We start from the raw sequence: 24,763 nt of genomic DNA, 5'->3' as shown, positions 1-24,763 counted from the left end.
AATTCCCAAATCAGTGTCCCTAGTTGAATCCGGGATAGTGACACCATTCAACTCGTAAGAGAATCGTGGGTTATTCGAACGAAAATCAGCAACCATGTACTAATCAATGCTAAACATCATGCTCCATTCATTTGCCCATGCTGCAATCCTGTTTAAGTTGGTCTGGAGCAACTCTCTATCGCTTTGATTCCTGATTACCCCCATTAGCTTCATGTCATCTGCGAATTTGCTAGTAATCCCATCGATACCCTGATCGAGTTTATCAATAAAAAGTGAAAAAAGTATGGGGCCAAGGACACTTCCTTGAAGAACTTCACTTGTGACACCTGTCCAACAAGAGAATTTCCCGTTCACCATAACTCGTTGCGACCTATCTCTTAACCATGATTCTATCCAATTCAGCAAGTTACCCCCAATTCCAATCTCATGTAAGTGCTTCAAGAGTTTACCATGTTGGACCCGATCAAATGCCTTCTGGAAATCAAGGTAAACAACAACTACATTTTTGCCCTTACCCAAAGCCCCCGTCACGTGATCATGAAAGCAAAGGAGGTTAGTTACACATGACTTCCCCTTCCTGAACCCATGCTGATTATCCGACGATACATTATTCTCGTCTATCCACTTCACAAACGGCCTTTTGATAATTTCCAAAACTTTCGAGAGGGTGCTCATCAAACTCACTGGACGATAACTGGACATAGCTTCTCTACTACCCTTCTTAAATATCGGAACAACATTAGCAAGTTTCCAATCCCTTGGGACGATACCCTCAGCAACACTACTCCTGTATATCTGTGCGACTGGCCCCAACAATTCATTAGCACATTCCCTGAGGATCATGGGATAGATATCATCTGGTCCTGATGCTTTGCTTGCACATACATTTCTTAGAAGATTTAGGACCTCCACGTCTTCCACTTGAATATCGTTGAGGGTTTTATTACTCCACGCAACACCCGTATATCTCCATTAAAAACCGACATGAAAAAGTCATTGAAAGCACTACACATGCCTACATTGCTCTCTAACCTCGAGCCTCCTATCGAGAGGGGGCCAACTGTCCCCTTACATCCATTATTGACGTATCGAAAAAAATGATTTTGAGTCAGAGCCAATGTTATCTGCCAAATACACATCTCTGCACTTCAAACACGATTTCACGTATATCAACACTCCACCCCCTTTCCTATCAGATCTATTTTTCAAAAAAGTATCGTATCCTGAGATGTGTAAGAAAGATTTATCCCATCGTTTGCTCAAGATTCAGTAATGGCTATAAGTTCCAGGCCCTCCACAACCATCATAGTTTCTAAAAAATCTTTCTTATTACCCAAGCTCCTGGCATTAATTCACACACATTTTAATTTGCCCGGTGATTAAGTGTCAATCGAGAAGCCATCCAAGTCAGAGGTGGGTAATTCCCCGTCAGTACTGTCATGATTATCATTAACTAATCCGCATTCCCGACTATGCGGTCTGGGAGTAAAAAACCTAACCTAAGACTATCGTAAACCTCCCAGACCCCCCCTCTTATTTAGATGGATCCCATCTGAACGAAGCCACCTATCGGTAAATGTGGGAAGCTCCAAGAACATGACCCCAAGTGAGGAGCAAATGTCCTTCAGGCCTATATTGAATTGGTGGATCCCACTCCTATACCCCTACTATCCTTTGGAAGCACTGGAATCACTGCCACATCTGAACCCTCCCTCCCTAGTGGCTAGCGGATAATAGTAAATCCCGATACTTTGACAGAGACTCACTAATATTCGCTCCTACCTGATTCGTTCCCACCCACAGAATCACCCGCAAGGGCAACTTTTGGCGATGATAAACGTCTCTAAAGTTGCCCCAGGAAGACAACAACGCTCATAACCCCGAAAATCCCTACACACTCTGTTCCCAAGTTCCCTAACCATAGAATCGCCGATGATTAAACCCCCATCACTATCTCCCCCTCTACCTCATCCACGACCACCCATTCACCCTCTAAACTGTTGTTGTCTGTGGAGATTGCTTCATCAACAGGTGGCTCGATGACAAGAGGCTCCATTATAACCAGGTTCCCTAGAACCCTAACTTTTTCCCGTAACGCTTCGACTTCGAGTTCTAACCTTGCCCTACCCAAGCACCCTTTACAATTGAAACTATCAGCTACTATACCCGTAGACCAGGGAAATCTCCCATCGCACAAGCTCTACACAACACTAGTTGAGGTCAAGGCATACTAACACTATTTTTAAACTAGATAATAATTAAAAACATAGGAAAATGAGAAAGGTTAACAAGAAATTTAAAAAAATGTAAAATACACTAGAATGCGAAATATACGTAGGAGATTGTGTACAAAAAAATTTAGTAAAATAGAATGCTCAACACTAGAGCATGAAGAAAATATATAATAAAAGAATACAACACACTCTAAAAAGTATTAAGCTACAAAGTACAATTTATACTTATTAAAATTAGCCAACTATATCTGTTCACTAACATAAAACAATAGGACCCAAAATGAAAAAAAAGAAAAAATTACTGGGAATACCCGGGAAAACGTTCGCTAACACTAATGCCCAAAAACTAACGAAAATATATCAAAAAACGGGGAAAGAACATGAAAAATGGCGCAAAAAAATTTATTATTGACAAAAGCAACAGTCACAAATCTGCCGAAAATACCCTGAAAATGAAATGAGAGAGAGAGAAAATAAAATTTAAATCGACCGAAAATACCAATGAAAATTAAAAAAATTGAGACAAATAAAAAAATAAAATAAAAAAACCACTTATCTAAGACATCCAAAGATGTGCTAGAAAAAAAAAGAAAACAGCATAATATGACCAAAAAATAAAAAACATGCTAAGTAGACTCACGAGAACGAAGAAAAAAGAAAAAAAATTCCGCCGCTAATTTTTTTGTGTTTCTAGGTGAGATGCATGTGCTTAATATTTTTTCATAATTAAATAACGAGGACAATGCCTTGGCACCCTTTCTCTCGTTATAAGTTATCAATTAAATCAGTTTAGTGCACACAAAAATATACAGTTGGACCCACTTGTAACGAACACAAAAAATAATTGTTAGACTATTGAAAAATGCTTATTGTAGATCTAAATTATGCTTCATTTCATTTGAACACGTTATTTTAAAAATCGATACGGATATAACGAAGTTTGCATATAACAAACAGTTTTACCATTTTTTCCAACTCATTATAAGTGGGACCGACAGTATAAATGTAAAATTGTAACTTATATATTTACTTTCACCCAATGGTCCTTGAACATAAACATCTTCATAATGTTGTTGCACTTCTAAATAGAAAGAAAAGTTTCTGAGACTTATACATAAAAAAAAAAATGCTCTAAAATAGGTAATTGTGAAAAATTAAAAATGTACTTAATATACAATCTCATTACTTTTTATGTGTTTGTAAGGGGCAGTCAAGACAGCCTTAAATTTTGAATATACTGTATGCAGGCTTATTAATGCTATATCACAAAAATTTCTACTGGTACAAGGGAGTTCAGAATTTTCTCTAACGACATTTTATTTGTTTACATCTCAAATTATTGTGATTCTTTTAATCCAATCTGTTAAAGACGACGGCCTATCCAAACTAATACTCAGAATAACATTTGCTGTTCTTGAAGAAATTGTTAACCAGTGTCTTAGACATACCAATATCCTATCCAACTTCTTCAGAAATTGATCTACACTTTTTAAAACAAGGATCTTACCTTTCCTATAAGAAATAGCCCCTTCCACCTTATCTCATTATTCAAGAAGCTCCTAGAAATGATGTCTAGCCATAAGGCTGTGCAAATATACTAAGTGACATGTGAAAAGGGGTAGTGACTTTACAGTTTTCCCACCTGAATAATTACACTTATAACAATAAAAAAAATATTTAAGGAAAAAGTATTGCAAATTTTAAAATGAGTTAATGAATATGATGATAAATAATATCTTAGTCTTTTAAGTTTTGAAAAATCCTGACTTTTACTTTTTTTTTAAATCACAATTTTTCCATCACAGGTTTTTCCACCAGTGTAGACATACAAAAACTGCTGTTTGGAATTCAATTATTTAATCATTTAACAGTTTTGCACAAACACTGTTCGGGTGCTGCAAAAGGGGACTTTCCTGATTTGCCCATACGCTGCTTGGGCAGTTTATTTTTCTATGCCAATCCACTGATTTGCTTGGCTTCCTTTTAGTCTGCATTGTTTCTAAGAGATGGCTTTAGTAATCCAGTAAAGGTTGGATTGCAAAACAAGCACACACCGGATTCAAGTAAGGATTTAATGCTCTTCGTTTATGCGAGAAAAGGATTTTGTTTGTATTTGTTCAGTACATCATGTGTTGTGAATACTATTTCTTTACAATTTTTCAATAATCAATGAAATGAGAGGTTCATATATATAGCAGAATATTAATTCTGATACTTTCCAGTTGTGTAAGTTCTTCGGAAAAAAGTAAAAATGTAATTTTTTTGCTGTAACTAAAAATTATCATAAATTAATAAATTCAATATTTCTAACAGTTTTGACTGCCTATTTCAATTTATATAATCGATATGAACACAAAATTGTTTTCCAAAAATGTTTTTTTTGCTATATTGTGGTAAAAAATAAGCAACTTAAGTGGTTAATGTTTCAGCTCAACTAATAGTATCTAAAAAAGATTTTTTGAAAAATGTTGATATTAAATTCTAAATATACAGTGAATCCTCTTTAGTACAACTTATTTTCATGTGCTCAACTCTTGTCTTATGTCGACATTGTTAACTTTTCTTGATTATAACATTAAAATTTTTGTCTTTTCCTGCTTACAACATCTGGAAAATTCAGTTTGTGGGCTTTTTCCATCTTGAAATCAGTTTGATTTTTAACCTTTTCTCATGCAATGAAATGAAAATTCCAATTATTCATATGCTAGCAAACAAGACCAACCTCCGCTGGAACCTTCACATCAATTATGTACTCCAAAAGTTGTGGTTAAGCGATAGGTTGCAACGAGTTATGGTGAACAGGGAATTTTCTGGTTGGACAGACGTCTCACTACCGGCCGAATTCAGATTCCAACTGATTTTGATTATTTTTTTTGTTAATTTCTCCTTCTGATTTTTTAGTTAAGAGATATCAATCGAGAAATTGAAGAAAAAAAATTTCCCTATGCGTTTTCTTGAATGTTCCCAATTGGGAACATTGGCCGGATCTGACTAAACATAATTTTCGCAATGAAGCCATCTTACAGGATGATGCAAAATTCGTCATCATTTAATAAATTTATTTTAAAAATTAAAGAATATACATATAGAATTTTAAAAATGATGAAAATAAATATCTCTCGAATATACTCAAAAGGCATGTATATCTGGATTATAGTAAAGAGCTTATGATGAGCTGAAATGCTGGTCTAAAATTCACAAAAGAATACATACACACGGGTTTAGGTTTTTGTATGGATCCCTTGGTAAGTTAAAAGATATTATTTAAAAATATAAAGAGAGAGAAAATATTATTTACAACTCTGGTACCTAAAGGCACAGGCTGCGATGACTGCTTACTAGCATATACTTATTTTATATGGAAAACCACATTGTTTGAGCAAATCATCCAAATTTTAAATCCAAAGCGAATCGGTTTTTCCCATATAAGCATCTTACTTGAATGATGAGCGTAATACGGTACTATTGATTCATCGATGCTTAGTTTATCATAGAACAACCCAAACCGAATGTGTGTGAATTTTTCATTTAATTCATCATAGATAGCCAACTTATCACCGGGTTGTAAGAAAGAGTTATCCATCAAATGGAAGTTATTTTTTATGTCTCTAAAGTTATTTCTCGACATAACAGTGGGGACGATCGGTACTGCTGTGTCTACTGAAAGTACCCCAGCACTGCTGTGTCTACTGAAAGTACCCCAGCACTGCTGTGTCTACTGAAAGTACCCCAGTAATAATTTTCACTTGGTATTCTGTGATACCCATTTAGCAAAACCAATCCAAAAAACTTTGCGATTTTTTCCCACTCAATTTTCAAATTCGATCCATGTTGTGCGACATAAATATTTATCATCTCAGCCAAGTAACTGAGGCACTCTTGCGATAAAAATTTGAAAAAAATATCAATCGAGTTGGCTTGCACTTAGCTCAGGAAACTTATGACTGATTGCTTCAGTAGATTCACTTATATTTTTGTCGAATGCAGTACTTTTTTTCCACTTCGGTTGCATGAATTTTAGTCTTTTGGCACTTGACACATGATGTTTTCTTATTTTTTGACTGGGTAATTATCTGATCTTTGAAAGGCAATTTTGATGTAGAAGGCATGTTGATAGGATCTGCAAATTCACCCACAAATGAACTACGTGGTGATCTTAAAACACAGATATCCACAAACACCTGCAGGAACGACCGGGCCAAGCATGTTGTCATCGATATCTTCATTACCTGTAACCCGCTCATTTTCATCAGGCAGTAGCTGGCACATTTCAAATTCTTCATCAGAGAGATGTGATATATCAGAATCCCTCAAACTCAGTCTAATAAGCTACTAGTATAACAAAAAAGATGGTAAAAAGAAGTGTAGAAAGTCACAAGACCAGATATCAACTGAGAACTGAAAGACCAACATACCAACAAAACATCGTAGAGGGAAGGCGGGGGGGGGAGGGGGGGGGCTAGGTGAGTCACAGAAAAAAGGGGGTGCTGCATGTAAACATCGGAATGTGAAATTTGATACTTTTCCTTCCTTTTGAGACACACCAGAGAGAGGGAAAAAGCAATAAATTGTTTTTGCGGAATGCCACTCCTCTGCATTGCACTTAGAATAGTCAGAAGTGGCCAATGTTCCCAATTGGGAACAATCGCAGGAAAAGTTCCCTGGAATTCGAACAAAATTTTTTTTTGTCTCATTGAGCATTTCTTATCATTCTTGGCAATATTCTACAATTAAAAAAAAATTGAGATGCATGTATGTTTACAAAAACTATTTTAATAATTAAAACATAAACTTACAGATATTTTGCCTTGAAAATGGGTGATTTTAGAATAATAAATTGATATGATAAGAGCTGAATCGAATAACTTTTGTCTTTTCTAAATTAAGTTCAGAACCTTATATGTTCAGGGAAAAAACATCAGTTATTTCGTGAAAGAGAAATATTTTTTTTGAATTAATCAAAAGTATGTTCCCAATTGGGAACATTGGCCGTTAAAAGGTTAATACTGTTATCTGATTACATGCTGAATGAAGCAACAAGAGCTGAACTATTGCCCGAAATGCCTCGGTATGTAAAAATTTTGACTGGACATGTATTTTTTTTTTCAACCACATGCATGACAGTAGCATATAAAATAGATTCGAGCATGTACAATTAAAAGTCGGGCATGTAAATTTCTTGTAGATCTGTCCAGCCCAACCAATGGAAGCAACAATCATTTATGTATACTGCATAAAATTACCTTCAGGTGTGAACATAGGTTTTTCACCCAATAAACCAAGTTCCTTTGATATTTGTTTCCTGAAATAACACAAAAGACGCAAAATTATATTCATTTTCATACTTTCTTCAATCGGAACATGAAATAATTGATTTAGAGATACTTTTATAAAAAGCTGAGTAAGAGAGAATATAATACTGAGTAAGAATGAAATTTGAAATTTAACACATCAAGACAAATACAGAACACAAATAACAAACACATATTACATTCCAATATTAACCCAAGGAATCATACAGTCCATCTAGGGTTCATTAATTGATAATACTTGGCAACAGACCAACCAGGTAAAAACAGCACAACATATCTTGACTTAAGTAGATAAAAATTAGAATTTGCTATGCTTGAACTTTGAGAAATTGATGTCATTAATTTGCAAGCATAAATTTATCATGCTCACTAAAATTAAAAATTGATCAGATTACAAAAAAACAAAAAATAAATAGTCAAATATAAGATGTCCAAAAAAAAAAAAAAAAAAAAAAAAAGAGTTAGAAAGAGATTGCATTCTACTTGTTACTCAAGAAATTTGATTGATATCATTAATTAGCAATCGTTTAAATTTTTTAATACATTTTTCGGATTTTATATCATGATTTAAATTATTATATTCTTTAGGTGCGATGTATAAAAACTGTTTCTGTATTATGGTTTTATCACTTCGTATTGGATTCCAGGTCTTGTTTGTCTCACTGTTTGCTTTAATTTGAACCATGCAGGGTTTTTCTGGATAAATAAAATTGTTTTATAAAGATAAAGTTTCTGAGTATTAAATTATATATACTGCGGTCCTGGATCATGAAAATTTTTTGGGATACATTGTAGATTACTTTTTGCAAAGAGCTTCTAACCATGTTAACATTAGTCTCACAGTCACCACCCCAAACTGTGATAGCATATTGTATAACTGGCAGTACGCAAGCAAAATAAATTGATCGAAGAAAGACTGGGGAGACAATATTTTTTAATGTATTGATTCTGATGTTGATAAACTTTAATTTATTACTTATAGCTACAGCTTGGGATTTCCATTTAAGGTTTTTATTGAAGATAATACCCAGATAATCAAATTCATCCGTTTCTGAGATTTGTCCGCAAGTACAATTTTCCCGTGGGCAGTCATTTGCATGACACCGGATTATGATAGGTTCTGTTTTTAGTCGAGTATAATTGAAAATAAATCAATTCGTTCTTCTTTAGATTAAGAGTTAGTTTATTGCATTTTAATCAGTTTGAGATTAATGAAATATCAGATTCTGCTTTAATTTTGAGATTTGTTTGATTTTGATCAGAGATAACTATTGCTGTATCATCTGCATAACTTATGATATTGCTATTTAATTGTAAATGTTGAATATCATTAACATAAATCAAAAATAATACGGAGCCAAGTACAGATCCTTGGGGGATCCCACTAAAAATTTCCTTAAATGAGACGGTATGATTATTGATCTTGATTGCTTGTCTTCTGTTATAAAGATAGCTTTTAAACCAGTTATAGACAAAATTCCCCTAATTCCAGATTTATATATTTTTTCTAAGAGAATATTATGGTTTACACTGCCAAATGCTTTGCACAAATCTAGAAAAATTGCAATAATTTTTTTATTGTTATTAACATATTTATAAATATACTCGGAAAGTTTAAAAATTGCACTGTTTCTGTATTTTTATTCTCAAGGAAGCCAAATTGATTTTCAGCAAAGTACCAATTAGAGTTAAGGAAGTTCATTATCTTTGATTTAACAGCTTGTTATATTATTTTTGACATAATCAGAAGAGTTGAAATTGGGCAGTAATTATATTCATTTATACCACCAGATTTATATGTATGGGTTTTACAATAGCATATTTCAATTTATCAATAAATATACCCTCTGAAAATTAGGTGTTTATCATACGAGTTAAAAATTTTAGATGATATTTACAGATAATTTTTAACATTTTAGCATTTATGCCGTCATATCCAGTGGCTTTATTGTACTTTAATTTCATGATTAAATTTTTTATATATTGATCTATAGGAGTGATTAAAATAGAGTTCATCTCATTATGTACAAACTGTTGAGGAAGACCATTATCACTGTTACTTTCATTTATTTCATTTTCAGCAACATTGATGAAGTAATCATTCATTTCTTCGGTTATTACTTCAATAGTTTTATCAACAGGTTTTTTGCAGATCCAGTATTTTTATTTATTAGGTTATTTATAATTTTCCATTGTTTTTTTTTATCGTTGTCGCAGTTACAGAATGCATTATAAAAATATTTTTCCTTATTTATCTTGATTTTTTTTCAGTAATTTAACATAATTTTTATACTCTATCTCAAATTCTTTATTGTCATTATTTAATTTAAATCTTTTGTAAAGCCTTTCTTTGATGTTAATCATTTTCTTTAATTCATCCATAATCCATTCGTTTTGTTTTTTCATTTTTTCTAAATTTGTAGTATTTCATCCAAAAACAATGATATTTAAATATTATATTCAAAAAATATATCATAAAAAGCATTTACATCTTTCTGATCAAATATATTATCATTGAGCTGATAATTTATACACAAATTTCAAACTTTGAGTAATCTATTTTTAGATTTTGTTCAAAATTTATTTTTTCACTTTCTGGTTTTTTGACATCATTACCCTTAATAATCAATGGCCAGCGATCAGTTATCTGAAGTTTAGCTATTGCTGTTTCATATTTCCATTTTAATTTGCAGTTTCTTATATAGACATGATCAACACACGATGATAACCGAGTAGGCGAATCAGTATATAATTCGTAACCATATTCCGCTAACATGCCAGTTAATTCCTCGGTTTCATAATTGATCTTCAATACATCAATATTAAAATCACCTAGACAGATAACATTGTTTTATTTTAGTTTGAATTTATTAATGAATTAAAACAAATTATATCGGTGAATAGTCATGTGCTCAATATATCAATAAAATACCAAGATCATAATGGTTATCATGAAAATAAATTCAGCAGTAATCATGTCTATATTGATTTTTTGTACTGTATAATTATTTTTAATGAAAGCTATTACTCCTCCAGATTTGTTTCTAGTTCGGGTCTGATAAATTGAGCAATAACCTGGAATTTGATATAAATCAATTTTGCAATCTTTTATCCAAATCTCAGTCAACAAAACAAAGTCAAATGAACAATTAAATTTGCCATATATACCATCAATTGATCGAAGTTTTCTCTTACGCTTCTAATTTTTACATGTATAATATTAATCCCATTTTTTGTTAAAAATTAATTTACATTGTCAATAGATTCAATATAAGGTGACCTCGGACTTACTAAACACTCATTCAGAGGATCATTCACTGCACTTGATTTTTTATTCTGTCCAGTTTTGTGAATTTTAATATGAATTATTTTTTCACCGGGACCTTTTCTCAATAGGATTTTACCGTTCTTAATCCAAGCGTATTTGTAATCGTTTGATTTTTTGAATTGTCGCACTTCCTAAAATAGATTTTTAGATTCCTTGTGAGATGTCCATTCATAAACAGCTTCGACGGAGGGTATCGAGGATCTAATTCATTTGTTTATATACCATTTCGGGCTTTAACCGCTTGTAACCATTTATCACGGATCGCGGACTCTCAAAATTTTACAATGATAGGACAAGGTTTATTCTTGCTAATAGAGTTTACACGATGCATGGTTATTATTTCTTCAGAATGGTAAATGTCAAGCAGGAACCCGATTTTTGACAACATATTTGGCAATACTTCTCCCCTGTCTTCCGGCATTCCTTGGATTTCGATGTGATGTTTGAAGCTTGTAATGTAAGAAAACTATTACGTAGTCACTAATGTAATTTAAGACCAACTTAAAAAGATAGAGGCGCAGTAGCCCAGGTTGGTAATATGCTAGCCTTTTGTACCCATTTTAGTACAGCTTAACCCTCTGGCTGCTCATCCCGCGATTTTCACGGGCAACTCAAATGTAGCAAAATCTGCTCATCCCGCAATTTCCGCGGGCATGTGTTTTTCTTCCTTTATTGAGAAGCGCATCCCGTTTTTTCCCCATTTAACCACTGAAATAAATTATATACAGTATTAGACGTTTCATTTACGTTTTGGCCAACAGATGTTGTTAGTTGTCCACTAAATTGCGGCATTTGAAGGCATGTGGTATTACAGCTCAAACTTCACTTTTTGAGTGAAAAAAATTACACAATTTTTGAAGCAATTTCGGTCCACAAATTGAGCAGTCAGAGGGTTAACAAGAAAACCTGCGTTGCAAATTTTTTTGGAAAAAATACTCATTGGCATAAATCGGTTAAACATAAATTGTTACAAGCACTCACCAATTCCCATAGCCACGCCACTGGATATAGTGCAAAAGTTTAAATTCATGCTCGGCTTTCCACTTTGAGTTATTAGAAATCGAAATCGTATGTAAAGGATTCTGAAAAAAAAAATTGAAATCAACAACTGGTGGAAATCATAAAAATTACTTGGCAACTAGTACATGCAAGTTTTTAGAAGGAATATTTGTCATAGCAACTTATAAAATACTACATTCTTTCAAAATTTGGTAATCCACCCAAGTGGGATCCCTAGTCAGCGTTAATAGTGGTTGTATTCGTCCTTTGAAGCCGGTATCCATAGTGCATTGAAATGCTTTAGGAATTCATTTCTTTTCCCTTATTTGCCTTCATCATTGGTTCTTTCTTTGATTTACCAGGGAAAGGATTATTACAATTTTAAATTGTAAACCTATTTAATTGCAAATGTACAAGATTGGTAAAAATTCAATCAATAATTCACAGACAAAACTAGAATAATTTTTTTTGAATTATCATGTTTGTGAATTTATCACCAGGTTTGTAAAGTGTTAGCCAAATAAGATATCGAGGAAACATTTTATTTTCTGGATATTATGCTGAGGTGAACTCGGAAAGAAGAACCGATGAACTCAGTTCCAGTCCCGGCAGAGACAAGATGACTTTTCTTTCCGAGTTCACCTCAGCATAATATCCAGAAAATAAAATGTTTCCTTGATATCTTAGGCTGAGAAAAAAAACCATCTCTCTCTCCAAATAAGATCTATTTGAATTTAACCAAATCAATACTTTTTTGCCAAAATGTGGTAATTTGCTTTTCTTCACTAATAAGCGAAATAGTTTGAGGGAAGGTAAACACTATGCATACAGAGCATAGTGTTTGCTATGATCGTTTACTTTGATCATTTTTTTAACATCTTTTGAACAATAAAATGGAAATGTTTTGAGAAATTCAAAATTTTTATTGAAACTGTTACGTGTAAAAAGCTTCAATGAAGGGTGTAAAAATTGTAGCTTCCTGACGAAGGTGCGACTGGTGAAAACAATAAAATAATAATTCAGTCAAAAACTTAATCAAACTAATTATTTTTTTAATGGGCTGACAGGGCTGCAACTGGGGGGGGGGGGGAATGATGCCTAGGACGATGGATGGAAATAGGCACTGAATTCACCCTTTAACTGCTCCTTCTACATTACACGAGGGCACCAAAATACATGGTTGCCCCGAGTGACAAAGTATCTAGTTACAACCCTGGTTTCGGATATTTTTCTACTAATTATTTATCCAATCATATTTCATACTTGGTAGAGAATTTTCAGACTTGGTCGATTATCTCTAGAACTACTGTACCGATTTTAATGAAATTTGATATGTACATACATTGATACAATACAAAACAAATAACCATTCAATAATTGTAATACACATGCATGATTGTGCATAACCCTCGTTGGAGTCAGAAGGTATGAAACAGTGGTTGCAGAATAAACAAAAAAATTTGTTAATAGATAGGTTGATAGGGGGTATGGTCCCCTCTTACAGATATACAGGTCTCGCAGCGTGATTTCATATTTGAAATAAGACAGTTTATCATTTCCTGTGGCAATTGGTCCCACTCGTTCAGCAACGCTGTTTTCATTCCCTGGATGGTCCCCGGAGGGGGGTTGCGAGTTGCAATTGCCCTCCCCAGAGCGTCCCAGACATGCTCTATAGGGTAAAGGTCTGGAGATCTGGCTGGTCAATCCATCCGGCGAATATCCTCACTCTCTAGAAAATCGTCGAGCAGAAGAGCCATATGTGGCCTCGCGTTATCGTCCATTAAAATGAACTCAGGGCCAACTGCATCCCTGAAAAGGTGAACATAGGGCTCCAAGACCTTACACCAGTCACAGTGCCTCTTTCAAAAATATGGAGAGGTGTGCGGCCATCCAACATGATACCTGCCCAGACCATTAAACCTCCTCCACCATAATGGTCGATTTCACAGACATTGGAGGGTAGGTAGCGGGTCCCTGGTTCTCTCCATATGAATGTACAGCGAGAATCGGTGCTTAGACTGAACCGGGACTCATCAGTGAAGAGAACAGTCACCCATTGATCCATATTCCAATCTCTATGCTCTCTGCACCATGATAAACGGATTCCCCTGTCCGTAGAAGTGAGCGGGACGCAAACAGCAGGACTTCTTGCAAGCAACCCTCTCTCATGAAGTCTTTTGGAAACAGTCACCCTTGATACACAGGTTCCTGTGGCTGCACACAAGTCACGAGAGAGCTGAGAAGCTGTAGCACTTCTGTTACGCCTCGCTATAATCGACAAATGGCGATCTTCTCTGGCCGTCGTGGCTCTTGGACGACCTTGCCCAGGCTTTCTCTCGATGGATCCAGTATCCTGGAACTGTTTCCATAAGTTACACATGACGTTGGGCATTGAATTGAACTCTCTACAAATCTGGACTTGAGATTGGCCTGCTTCTAGCCTCCCCACAATTCGCCACCTCATTCCATCATCTAAACGTTGGTGGTTACTAATTTTTACTGTTACAATTTGAAATTAACCGATTGCTGCAAAATAACACCAAGAAATTCACCGAGGTGTGCTAGCGAACGAAATGTGTCTTAACTTACGCACGCTTATAAAGCCTGTTTCTCTACTGGCTCTGCCTACACACACGTGTACGCTTACGTATTTGACGTACAAGATTTTCATTTTTGTCTAGAAGCAGTGGTTTTAGTTCAGTTCTTTTCATGAAATTCGATAAAATATGCAAATTCTCTTAATTTAATTCACCAGTGTATAAGAAATATTTCGGTACAACTTCGAAATTCATTCCAGCCTAGATCATTTGGTCACTTTTTCTGATGAATTTTCATTCTGGCGTGTAATTATAATAGAACTGTTGCCCCGGACCCCAACTCAAGGCAGGACTGCAGACAGGCCAAGCTGGCCTTGGGAACCCACCCAGTTATACAGATCATCACTGGTCATGCTAACCTAGCAAAACACCTACACAACTGTGGCTATGCAGGTTCACCTATTTGTCCTGCGTGTGGAGAAGACTAACTAAACTCCACTCCACTATGTGGGACGATGACCCGCCTTCTCTATCCTAAGAAGGAACTACTTCTGTGAACATCAGGTGACACTAAGTGAAGTTGTAAATGTTGCCAGCATTTACGTAAACTTTTTTCGCGAAAAATCATTCCCACCAAAAATCAAGCTTTCAATTTTAAAATGTGTGCACGTGAAAGCCACTGTTTTACTGTTTGTTTTTCTAAATATGGTTTTAAGTATTGTGTCATACACACACTCATAACATAAATGTGATGCCGTAAAAATTTTAAATTGTATTTGTTATGTTTCATTTAGGCTTGTTGTAACTGTGATCTATTTCATTCAACAAGCTTATTGTGTTAATCAAGTTAATTTTGTTGCAGAATTACAAACAAAAGCAATGATGCAAAATGTAAATCTTCCAAAACTTTTAAATTTTAACTGGAAAAATCTCATCTCAAAATTGCTAGCGATACTTTATTAATTTAATTAAAAAGGTGTCACAACCCCTGATGCTGATTTTTCAAACATGGGGTTTGAATGAAATATTCATGCAATTGTGAAAATCAAATGCAAAATATTTCATGTCAATCGGGAAAACTAAAATAAAAAAAATGTATGAATTATAGTGCAAACGCCAACCAGCAAAAACGCTTCGAATGCGATTTTCTCAAATTCCAGTTTTTCAGCTCATCCTTGGTAAAAAAAAAAACTACTACACCACAACTTTGAAATTTTGCAGGAATATTTATATCAGAGTGTTGTAAAAAAACCCTGTTTTTTTTAATTAAAAACCCAGCCTTGGCAGGTTTTTCTAGAACCCGGGTTTTTTGGGCAAAATTGAATTTAATTTTTCTACAACCTCAAAATATCTAATTTAAACATGTACTTACTTCCTTTATGTGTACATTTTATATATTATGTCTAAATATACATTTTTGGTGCATGTTGAACTATGTATTTGATTAATAAAATTGACCATACAATAAAAGGGAATAATTTTTCACACACAAACACCACTTCTGCATAATTGTATCTGAACCTTGAGTTGCATGCAGAACTGTAGCAAGGTTAATTTTCTCTTAGGGCTAATAGAAAATCAACACCTCCAAGTTGTATGTTTGGTTTACATTTCATAAAATTACATTTTATTACATTTTTGCTATATATATATATATATATATATATATAGCACCTTCTCTGCAAAGCTTTTTTCTTGCAAAAAACAAACACAAATTACATATAAAAGACAGAACAAAAACCAAATAGAAAAGAAAAGACATGAACATAATAATCATATTGGGCCCCTAAGGACTGTCCTTCCAGGCAGCCCTATGAATAAAATTTAAAAACTTTAAAAGGAAAAAAAAAAAGATTACTGCATCATGACTGCGGTTTGATGGGTTGGCATTACTCAAGTGGAAATAATTGTCACAAACAAATATGGCAACTTGACGATGATCCTGAATCATGTCTTTTGTTATCAGACTTTGGCTAAGGATCCCTAGCTTCGTTGCAAATTGGTGAATTTCAGGCTTTGACAGCATGCATTACTGCTAAAGCCTGAAATCCATACTGAGTGGGTTGATTTTCTGGCTTTGCCGGCGTCTATATATTGATCCCTATATATACACATCGATGATTCATTTCATGAATTCATTTTTTAAGAAACCCCAAAGAAAGTGAACCTGGAGAAGTCCAACTGGAAAAACAAGCAAGATTGGCTAAACCCTATTTAATAAGAAGCATATGATCCAAGACTGCAGTGTTCTCAACAAATTCAATACCGGAAGTGATCATCAACTGGTGAAATAAAGAATAATGCTTAACATTAGAATGGAAAAGAGTGAAACTTATCAAAAATAAACAAACTGTCATAGATATGGCAAAGCTTCAAGAACATTGATTTAAATTCCAGTTAGAGACAGCTGAAGAACCAATTTGATTTGCTATGTAACACCACTGAAGTTGGACAAGATGTCACCACGATGAGAGAGAGAACAGAACTTTAACCACTACCCTAAAAGTAGTAGTAAAAGAAGTCGCTGGAGAAAAAAATCAAACCGGTGAAGAGAAAATAACAAAAGGAACAAAGAAACTGATGAAAGACTGGAGAGAATTTCAGATTAAGAAGAATGACCCTAAATCAAAAGTGGAATACGCAGAACTTCGTAACACAGTACAAAAGCAGATTACAGAAGATGTCAGGAAGGTTAATTGTGATATTGTAAAGAAAGCACTGGATGATAATAGGAGCTTAAAATCAGCCAAACGAAAACTGTGTGTTGGGGGAAAGGAAATTTTTGCACTAAAAAGGAAAGATGGAACCATCACAAAAGATGAAATTATTAGTATTGTTGAAGAACTTTATAATACTCTATACAAACATGATGAACAGGATCAGAGCAGAGGAAAGGGAGCAGGAAGAAAAGAAAATGGAGCAGAATTTGTACAAGTAGCACCTGTGCTGAAAGAAGTCTACAAGGCTATAAGATGTATGAAAAAAGGGGGAATGCCCAGGTGAAGATGGGATTTCAATAGACTATTAAAAAAGCAGGAAAAGAAAAAATTTGCTAATATGCTAGCTGCTTTGTTCACAAATTGTCTCCCAAAATCGGATGTGCCTGAAGATTGTAATAACTCCATGATGTTCTTTACAAAAAAGAATGAAAAAAGAATACCAAGAATTATCTACCAATTAGTCTCTTATCAGTAATTTATAAAATCTTTACTAAAGTGCTGACATATAGGCTCAAATCTAAACTGGACGAAGTCCAACCAAAAGAACAAGCAGAATTTTGAAGTGGATTTAGTACAATGGATCACATCCAAACAATCAGGGAACTTGTAGAGAGGCACAAAGAATATGAATTTCCATTGTGTATAGCCTTCATTCATTTTGAGAAAGCGTTTGACTCTGTCTTCACATCTGCTGTTGTTAACATACTCACAGTTCTAGGATTTTGAGAAAATGAACCTTTTTCAAGGCGAAGTGTGTCAAAAAAACTACAAAAAAAAATCCCTTCCCCCGTACAAACAGCGGGATATCGGATTTAGTCTTGTGTGGTTAACATATTTGTTCCACCTACTCTTGAATGCTTCTTTGTAGGAGAGGAAAAAAAAAGGTGCCTACCTTCCTTATCCTTTCAAACTATAGAACTTGGCTTTTTTGTGGAATCTCTTTGTTTCCATTCCTCTGCTCACATATTTTTAATTTTTCAGGTAAAATTCTGGGCTAAATGGAACTGAGTACACAAACAATGAATCTGTAGCAATACTATTGTATAGCAACCAATAATCCAGCAGATGGTGTTAGTCATCCATGATTGCCGCTGTGAATGCTGCGAGTGTATACTTATATATGTATATGTGTAATACCAACAGAGAGAGTTGAGACTTTAAAATGTCCGGATGTGTTCATACTTGACTGCGATGTAAATTGTTAAGTTTAACCAATAGTAATTTTAATAGCGATAAATTTATATAATAAAGTATATTAAGTCAACAGGTACAATATAGTGAATTCTTACACTATAAATTGAACATGGTCAAATTATTTTATTTACAAATATTAATAAAATTACCGTATCCCCATGGATTGGACGGCATGCCGTAAAACTTGAGGGACACCAGCTTTTTCAAAAACCAGTTTTCTTTAAATATTAATTTGTTTCATTCTTCCTCCAAAATTAATTCAATCTATGCATTACCTTGTGTTTATAAAACTTTGAACAGAAAACATTTTACTTACATAATTCTTAAATTTTGTAACTCTGCCATCCGATGTGAATTCAACATTATCATGTATACCTATGCAACTTAAATTTCTTCATTACAACTTACCTTTACTGAAATTTCCAATATTGCAACACCACCAGTATTTGCCAAAATTTTTTTAATAACTTATTAATCTTTTTATTTCATAAATTCTCACACACACACACTTCCGGACACATAAGTGACAGATGAGTTGTACAATTTTTTTTTTGCACTATTTGCTTAATCTCTCTAGCCATGGCTCACCTTTTACTGCATTTTCACCCGTGGCCCCTTAGTATATTCTAGGGCTACTGTGTGGTCATGTGAGCATCGTTCTAGGATCTCATTGTGAGGATAGAGATTGGTACCCCACTGGTGGCACAGTGGTTATCTGCTGAAGTTGTGTGTTTGCGCTTGCGGTTTCTCAAATTTGAGGCGTGAATGTGAGCCATCTCCTATTTGGAAAAAGTCTTGGAGAAGGGGAGGCAAACATTTTCTTTCTCCTGCTCTCTCGACACGATCCTTACATTAGATGAGAATTCAGCCAGCTGCCATTTTCAATTCAAAATATGGAAGACAAAACATGGAACACATATAACTCTGACAACATAAATACATTAGAGGCTGTTCAAGTATTATGTAAGCTGAATTTTGGTCATTTTTATTCTCTCCCATGTCAGAAAAATGTAGTAATCTGGGCCAGTTTCAATCACAAGGTTTCAGCCGCCCCATAAGAGTACAGGGGATAACCCCAAGCGTTAAATTTGAACTAAATTTGAAATATTTTTGGAAAAACAATTTAATTACTGAGGAAAAAGCCTTTGAATGTTTTTGTGAATAAAAGTAATAAGTGATAAAAGGTAAAGATGAATAAATAAGGAATAAATTTCAAAAATTTTGCCTCTACTGATAAAAAATTAAAATCACTGAAAAACCAGGATGTCATAATTCGGAGTGAGGCAGATCTTGTTTATCTCTATCATGCCAAAAGAAAAGTGAATGCCAATATATCTTGTACAATCAAGTGATAAGAATTTCTATAATAAGCTAAAAATGAACCCCTTTGGATGGGGCATTTATTACTAAAGAGCAGCCTTCTTTATACATACTGAAAATTCCTTTTCATCATCAAAAGAGTTAAGGTTTCTTTGAACAGTCAGTTCATGAGGTGCTTGTCGAATGTCTGTGAAGTTAATTGAAAACTGTTCCCCATGAAGATGCAGATGCCATTTTCTTGTTTCCCGACGTCCCTCGCTGTTGCGAGTACAATGGTCATTTCGTGGAGGAAGGAGAGGGGCGTATGCTAAGCCAGCTTAGAGATTCTTTATGGGGGGGGGGGAGAGAGAAAGCAAGGCAGTATATTTATGGCCAAGACCGTTTGGAAGTCAAAAACTTCACGTAAAAATATGGCCAGGACCATTTGGAAGTTGTCAACTTCACACGTAAATATATGTGCAGGACCACCGGTCGGTTAAAGATCATGATGTAATGTCAACAAAAGTCAGTGTTTCACTGACTTTTGTTGACAAGGGGGGGAGGGGGTCAAAATGGCTAAAAATTTGCTTACGTAATACTTGAACGGCCCCTATTTCACTACTAAACACAGCCACGACTAACTAGAAATAAAAAATGCTCAAATAAAAAGTTTTAGCGTTTTAGAAGTTATATGCATATGTGAGGATAGTTTTTGCAAATGAATATGCACTATAGAAAATATGCATTTTAAAACATATTTGCTTTTTTTTGCATAGTGATTTTTTTAACGCATATTTTCCCATTTTTGGTACATATATTTCAGAGTTTTAATTTTTTAAATAATTTTTGAATACAAACACTAAGGCCACAACAGGCAAATTGTCTAACGAGGCGGCTGAAAAAAGATACCCATAAAAAATATGGATGCCTGTAAAAATAGTATATATTTCGGCATTTTTAAGTGCATATTTTAGCATTTTTAAGTGCATATTTGCATATTTTTAGAGCATATTTTGCCATTTATAATCCGTTTTGCATTGCATTTATAACACATCTGTTTGCACATGCCATTTATAATCCATATAATTTGGGCTCTAATGATAATTCATTGATTCCTAAACTATCAATATTCCGATTTCTTTGATCGTTAAGGTTGCCATACCTAACCATAATTATCATAAGAAAATATGCCAACCTGGAGACGACCCTGAATCATAAGGATAGATACATAGGGATAATATAAAGAACAATATATAGGGGCTGGCCAAAGCAGAGCGAAAGCCGCAAATATGGATATTGGCCAGGTCAACTGGACTGGCCATGAGCTTTGGCAGTAACATATAAATCATTTAAAAACAAAGAACTTACCAGAATATAGTAACTATGAGACTTCAGATGGTTTCCAAGCTCAGCGCCACTAGCAAAACACTAGAAAAAAAGTTTAAAAAAAAATTGAATTGCGTTATAGCAAACAAAATGTTAATAAAATAGAGATACCAAATAACAGGGTTGTAATTCCGACAGTTCAAAACAAACCTAGACTAGGTCACTGGTCAAAAGCTAGTTTTAACAAGTCAAAAGTGGATTTAACTGTCTAAAAATGATCCAAGTTATTTATGTTTAAATAGTCTTAAAACTGATGTAGTGAACAGTTTTAACTGTTTTTTTATATTGAAATTATCAATTTTACTACTAAAAACAAACATCAGAATGTTTGCTAGAGAAAACGGGGTTACACTATTTTTAAACACAGATAAAGAAAAGTTTCGACCAATTTGAGTGGACTACCATGAATATCACTAGATGGTCAAAATAAATATTCAATTTGATTCTTGAAAATTAGTCTCTCACAAACCTGCTATAGTTCTGTGCAATCCTTACCACAGCAGGCTCTGGAACTACTAACCTATTTATTAAAAAGTCACCAACAAATAAGACAAACACAAACTCCTAATGAATTTCAACACCGATGGGTGTTGTTGTATATTGTCCTCTTCAGAGGAAAATATATTTAACCACTTAACACGTTAACAGAGGATCCCACTTGGATTAAATACCAAATCTTAACTCACGGTTGCTTAGCGGAAAAAAGTAAGTCTGTTGACTTCAAACATTGTGGTAAGAATGAAGCCAAGAGCCTGCATATAAGACTAATGCAATGTCCTGATCTAATGCTTGCGAAATGAAGCTGCCCGATTGGTCTGTTAAAATTTTCTTAGAATTCCTGCTCATAATTAATCTAAGACATAGCGCTGCGATCGGGTGTTGATTTATCGTGGTATCCTAATATATTTTTTAAGTCTGAAATATATGTGTCCTCATAGAAATCTAAATCAGCTGTAGACTTAGTTTTTCACAAACTTCCTGAAATTTAAATTTATGGTCCTCTTGCCAACAGTAAGTGCGATGGTAGATTTTTCACATTCCTGATTCTTAACACAGTGAGCATGCCCATTTAATCTTGCCTTTATAGGTTTCCTTGTCTGTTCTATATAACCAAGAAGGCAATCGCCACATGGAATGTAATAAATGCCCCATTGTTTATTGTGATATAGTCTTTCATCATCATCAACAACTATTTTCAATCCACTGCTGGATGAAGGTCTCCTCTAAATTCTTCTATTTTGCTCTGTCTGATGCTTTAGTCAACCAGTTGACACTCCAGCCACTTTTCTGATCTCATCGATCCATCTTGCATGAGGATGCTTTCTCAGACGTTTAACACCACAGGGTACTAATCCAGAATACTTGTGGTCCATCTGTTGTTCCATCTTCTTGCAATACGTCCAGCTCATTTCCATTTTAAACATTTCTTTCCATGATATCATATACCTTGTGTAGCTTCTTATCCAAGTGATTTGTTTTCTGTCTCTCCTTATGATGCCCAACATACATCTTTCCATGCTGTTTTGTGTTGTCTGTAGCCTCTGTATTGTCTGTCTTGTGAGTGCCCATGTTTCAGCTCCATAAGTCAGTGCTGGTAGCACACTGGTTAAAAACTTTTCTTTTTCATGCATAATGGCATGTGGCTCTTCAGAATTACACATTTTTTGCCAAAAGTGTTCCATCAGATCCTGATCAGTTTCATTAATGATTCCATTGTCCATGGTAATTTCTTGTCCCAGGTATACATAGCTTTCTACTACTTTTATGTGTTGTTGAGCAACACAGTCTTCCTCAAAGCAAAAGAGTAGAACATAACTTTACTCTTTTGCGGATTCATTTTCAAACCCACCTGAATGAATGCAAGAACTTTGCCACTCGACTTATCCCGTTGCCGAGATCTCTTCCAGCCCAGCTTCGCGGCCAGAACACTTTATTTTGAGTCGAAAAATAAAAAAAAATAAAAAAAAAACGTATACAATTTTTACAACATATTTCCCCCGGACAACTAGGTACTGTCGCGATTAGCAAATTCTGTGGTGATTACAGACGAGATGGGATTGAGAGTTGGACAAAAGCTCCAGAGTTTTGTTAGCCTGTAGCATGTTTCTTTATTTTCTCCTTTTAATGAAACACTTTTTCCTCCAGTCAAAATTCACCAATAGTGGAAGACCCTGCCTTTGTACCATTTTCACTTGTTTTTACCCATGTAGTTTGTATTTTTATTCTTCCTGTATTAGTGGTATCAGTTTTGACAGAGTTTTCGCAAGAAATGAAAAAATTCATTAGGAGCGATGAACATGTACATGTACATGAACAAAGAAATTAATTAAAAAATGAATATACATAGTGTATACTTAAATACTTATTTAAATTGGTTTTACTGTACTGTGTCACATATGTATCAAATACATATGTTAACTACATAAACATCATTAGCCTCCTACAGTTAAATGACAGCATGAAATATAGGCACAGATACGAAAAATAATTCAATCATATATGCTATTATATCATTAAATATCACATACATAATGTCATGGTGAGTAATAATCTAGTAATTAGTTGCAATTGCCAGTTATAATTCATTTTTGATAACTGGCTGCGAATAATTAAACAAGTTTTTACATTCTATCACCATGCATACATCAGACATGGAATGAAACATAGCAAATAACACTTGAGAATTTCTAATTTTTTACCTTGTCAAAAAGAACTACAGCAATAGGTATAATATAATGGGCAGAAAATAATATATGATGCCAAATAAATTTCTAGCAAACTGTATATAATGCCAAATTATCGTAAGCGTGAACATGCATCCGTTCCATGAGCCTACTCAACATTTGCCACAATCTCAATAATACCTATAAAAATATTGGGTTTGGCCGCCCACAATATTTCTAATAACTTCATGCATTTGCATATTGTACATGATATCATTTCTAATTTGATTACGCACTAGTCAGTTTTAAATCCTCTCTGCGAAATTTTTTTACGTATGAGATCCCTCAAGCAAATACCTTTTATTGTCAAATCTGCTATGGTTGCCTGTGGGATAATAGAAACACCCTAAAAACATTTGAAAACACAAGTAAAAAAAACTTTCGATGCTTATAAAAATTGGAACAATATAACCAAATTCAACAAATACAGTCGACGCCGCTTATTAAAATCACAGATAATGTTCGTTCAGGAATTTTTATCGCTTTTCCAAAAAATAGAATGGACCAATGGGAAAGGATTTGTTTATTGTTATCAGGACTTTGGATAACGTCATTTTTGTTCCATCAAAATTTTTTTTTGCATTCTGAAGCTAAGGTTTAACTAAACTTCTTTTAACTACTGTAAGTTATCATTATCAGCCTACAAGACTATGAACGAGACTAGAAAGCATCTTCTCCCTCCCTTATTGACAAACATTTCTGTACTTAACTTTGCAATCAGCCTGTAGTATTTGCTGTGATTCCATGTCTGTGTGGAGTTTTTTTCACAATGGCCTTCCTATAGTGAAGGCAAATATATGACAAAAAAACCATTTTTGTCAGTTCTTGATCAGTTTCTTTCAGTTGGCATTCAAATTTCCTCTTTCAAGAGGCTTTTTTTTATGGGATCTATGAAACATTTTATATTTAAAAAGTAAATTTTGTAATTTCATTTCATATACATTACAAAGTTCCATGCTAGTGTCTTACAATTCCTGAATAAAAAAATGCAGGATTTTTATCTTAAAGGGAAAAGTCCAGTTTTAGAAATA

At 34.3% G+C, this 24,763-nt stretch overlaps 1 protein-coding gene across 3 annotated transcripts in view; it reads right to left on the bottom strand.

The window, feature by feature from the left end:
* The window catches only part of LOC149067575 (transcriptional adapter 2-beta-like), a 122,769-nt gene that overhangs the window by 84,379 nt on the left and 13,627 nt on the right, over positions 1–24,763 (bottom strand). For all 3 annotated transcript variants that reach the window (XM_089252564.1, XM_089252563.1, XM_089252565.1), the window contains exons 3-6: positions 20,992–21,051; positions 11,856–11,956; positions 7,478–7,536; positions 3,265–3,315 (exon numbers count right to left, since the gene is read on the bottom strand). In XM_089252564.1, coding sequence (XP_089108690.1) covers positions 3,265–3,315; positions 7,478–7,536; positions 11,856–11,956; positions 20,992–21,051 — 271 coding nt within the window. The remainder of the gene's footprint in view (positions 1–3,264; positions 3,316–7,477; positions 7,537–11,855; positions 11,957–20,991; positions 21,052–24,763) is intronic.

This window comes from Pholcus phalangioides, unplaced genomic scaffold (assembly GCF_987345545.1).
Source record: "Pholcus phalangioides strain wild (caught in Gottingen) unplaced genomic scaffold, Ppha-v1.0 ptg000029l_1, whole genome shotgun sequence".
Lineage (NCBI taxonomy): Eukaryota > Metazoa > Arthropoda > Arachnida > Araneae > Pholcidae > Pholcus > Pholcus phalangioides.
Note: the sequence above shows the minus strand (reverse complement) of the source record. Positions and strands in the feature narration are given on the sequence as shown.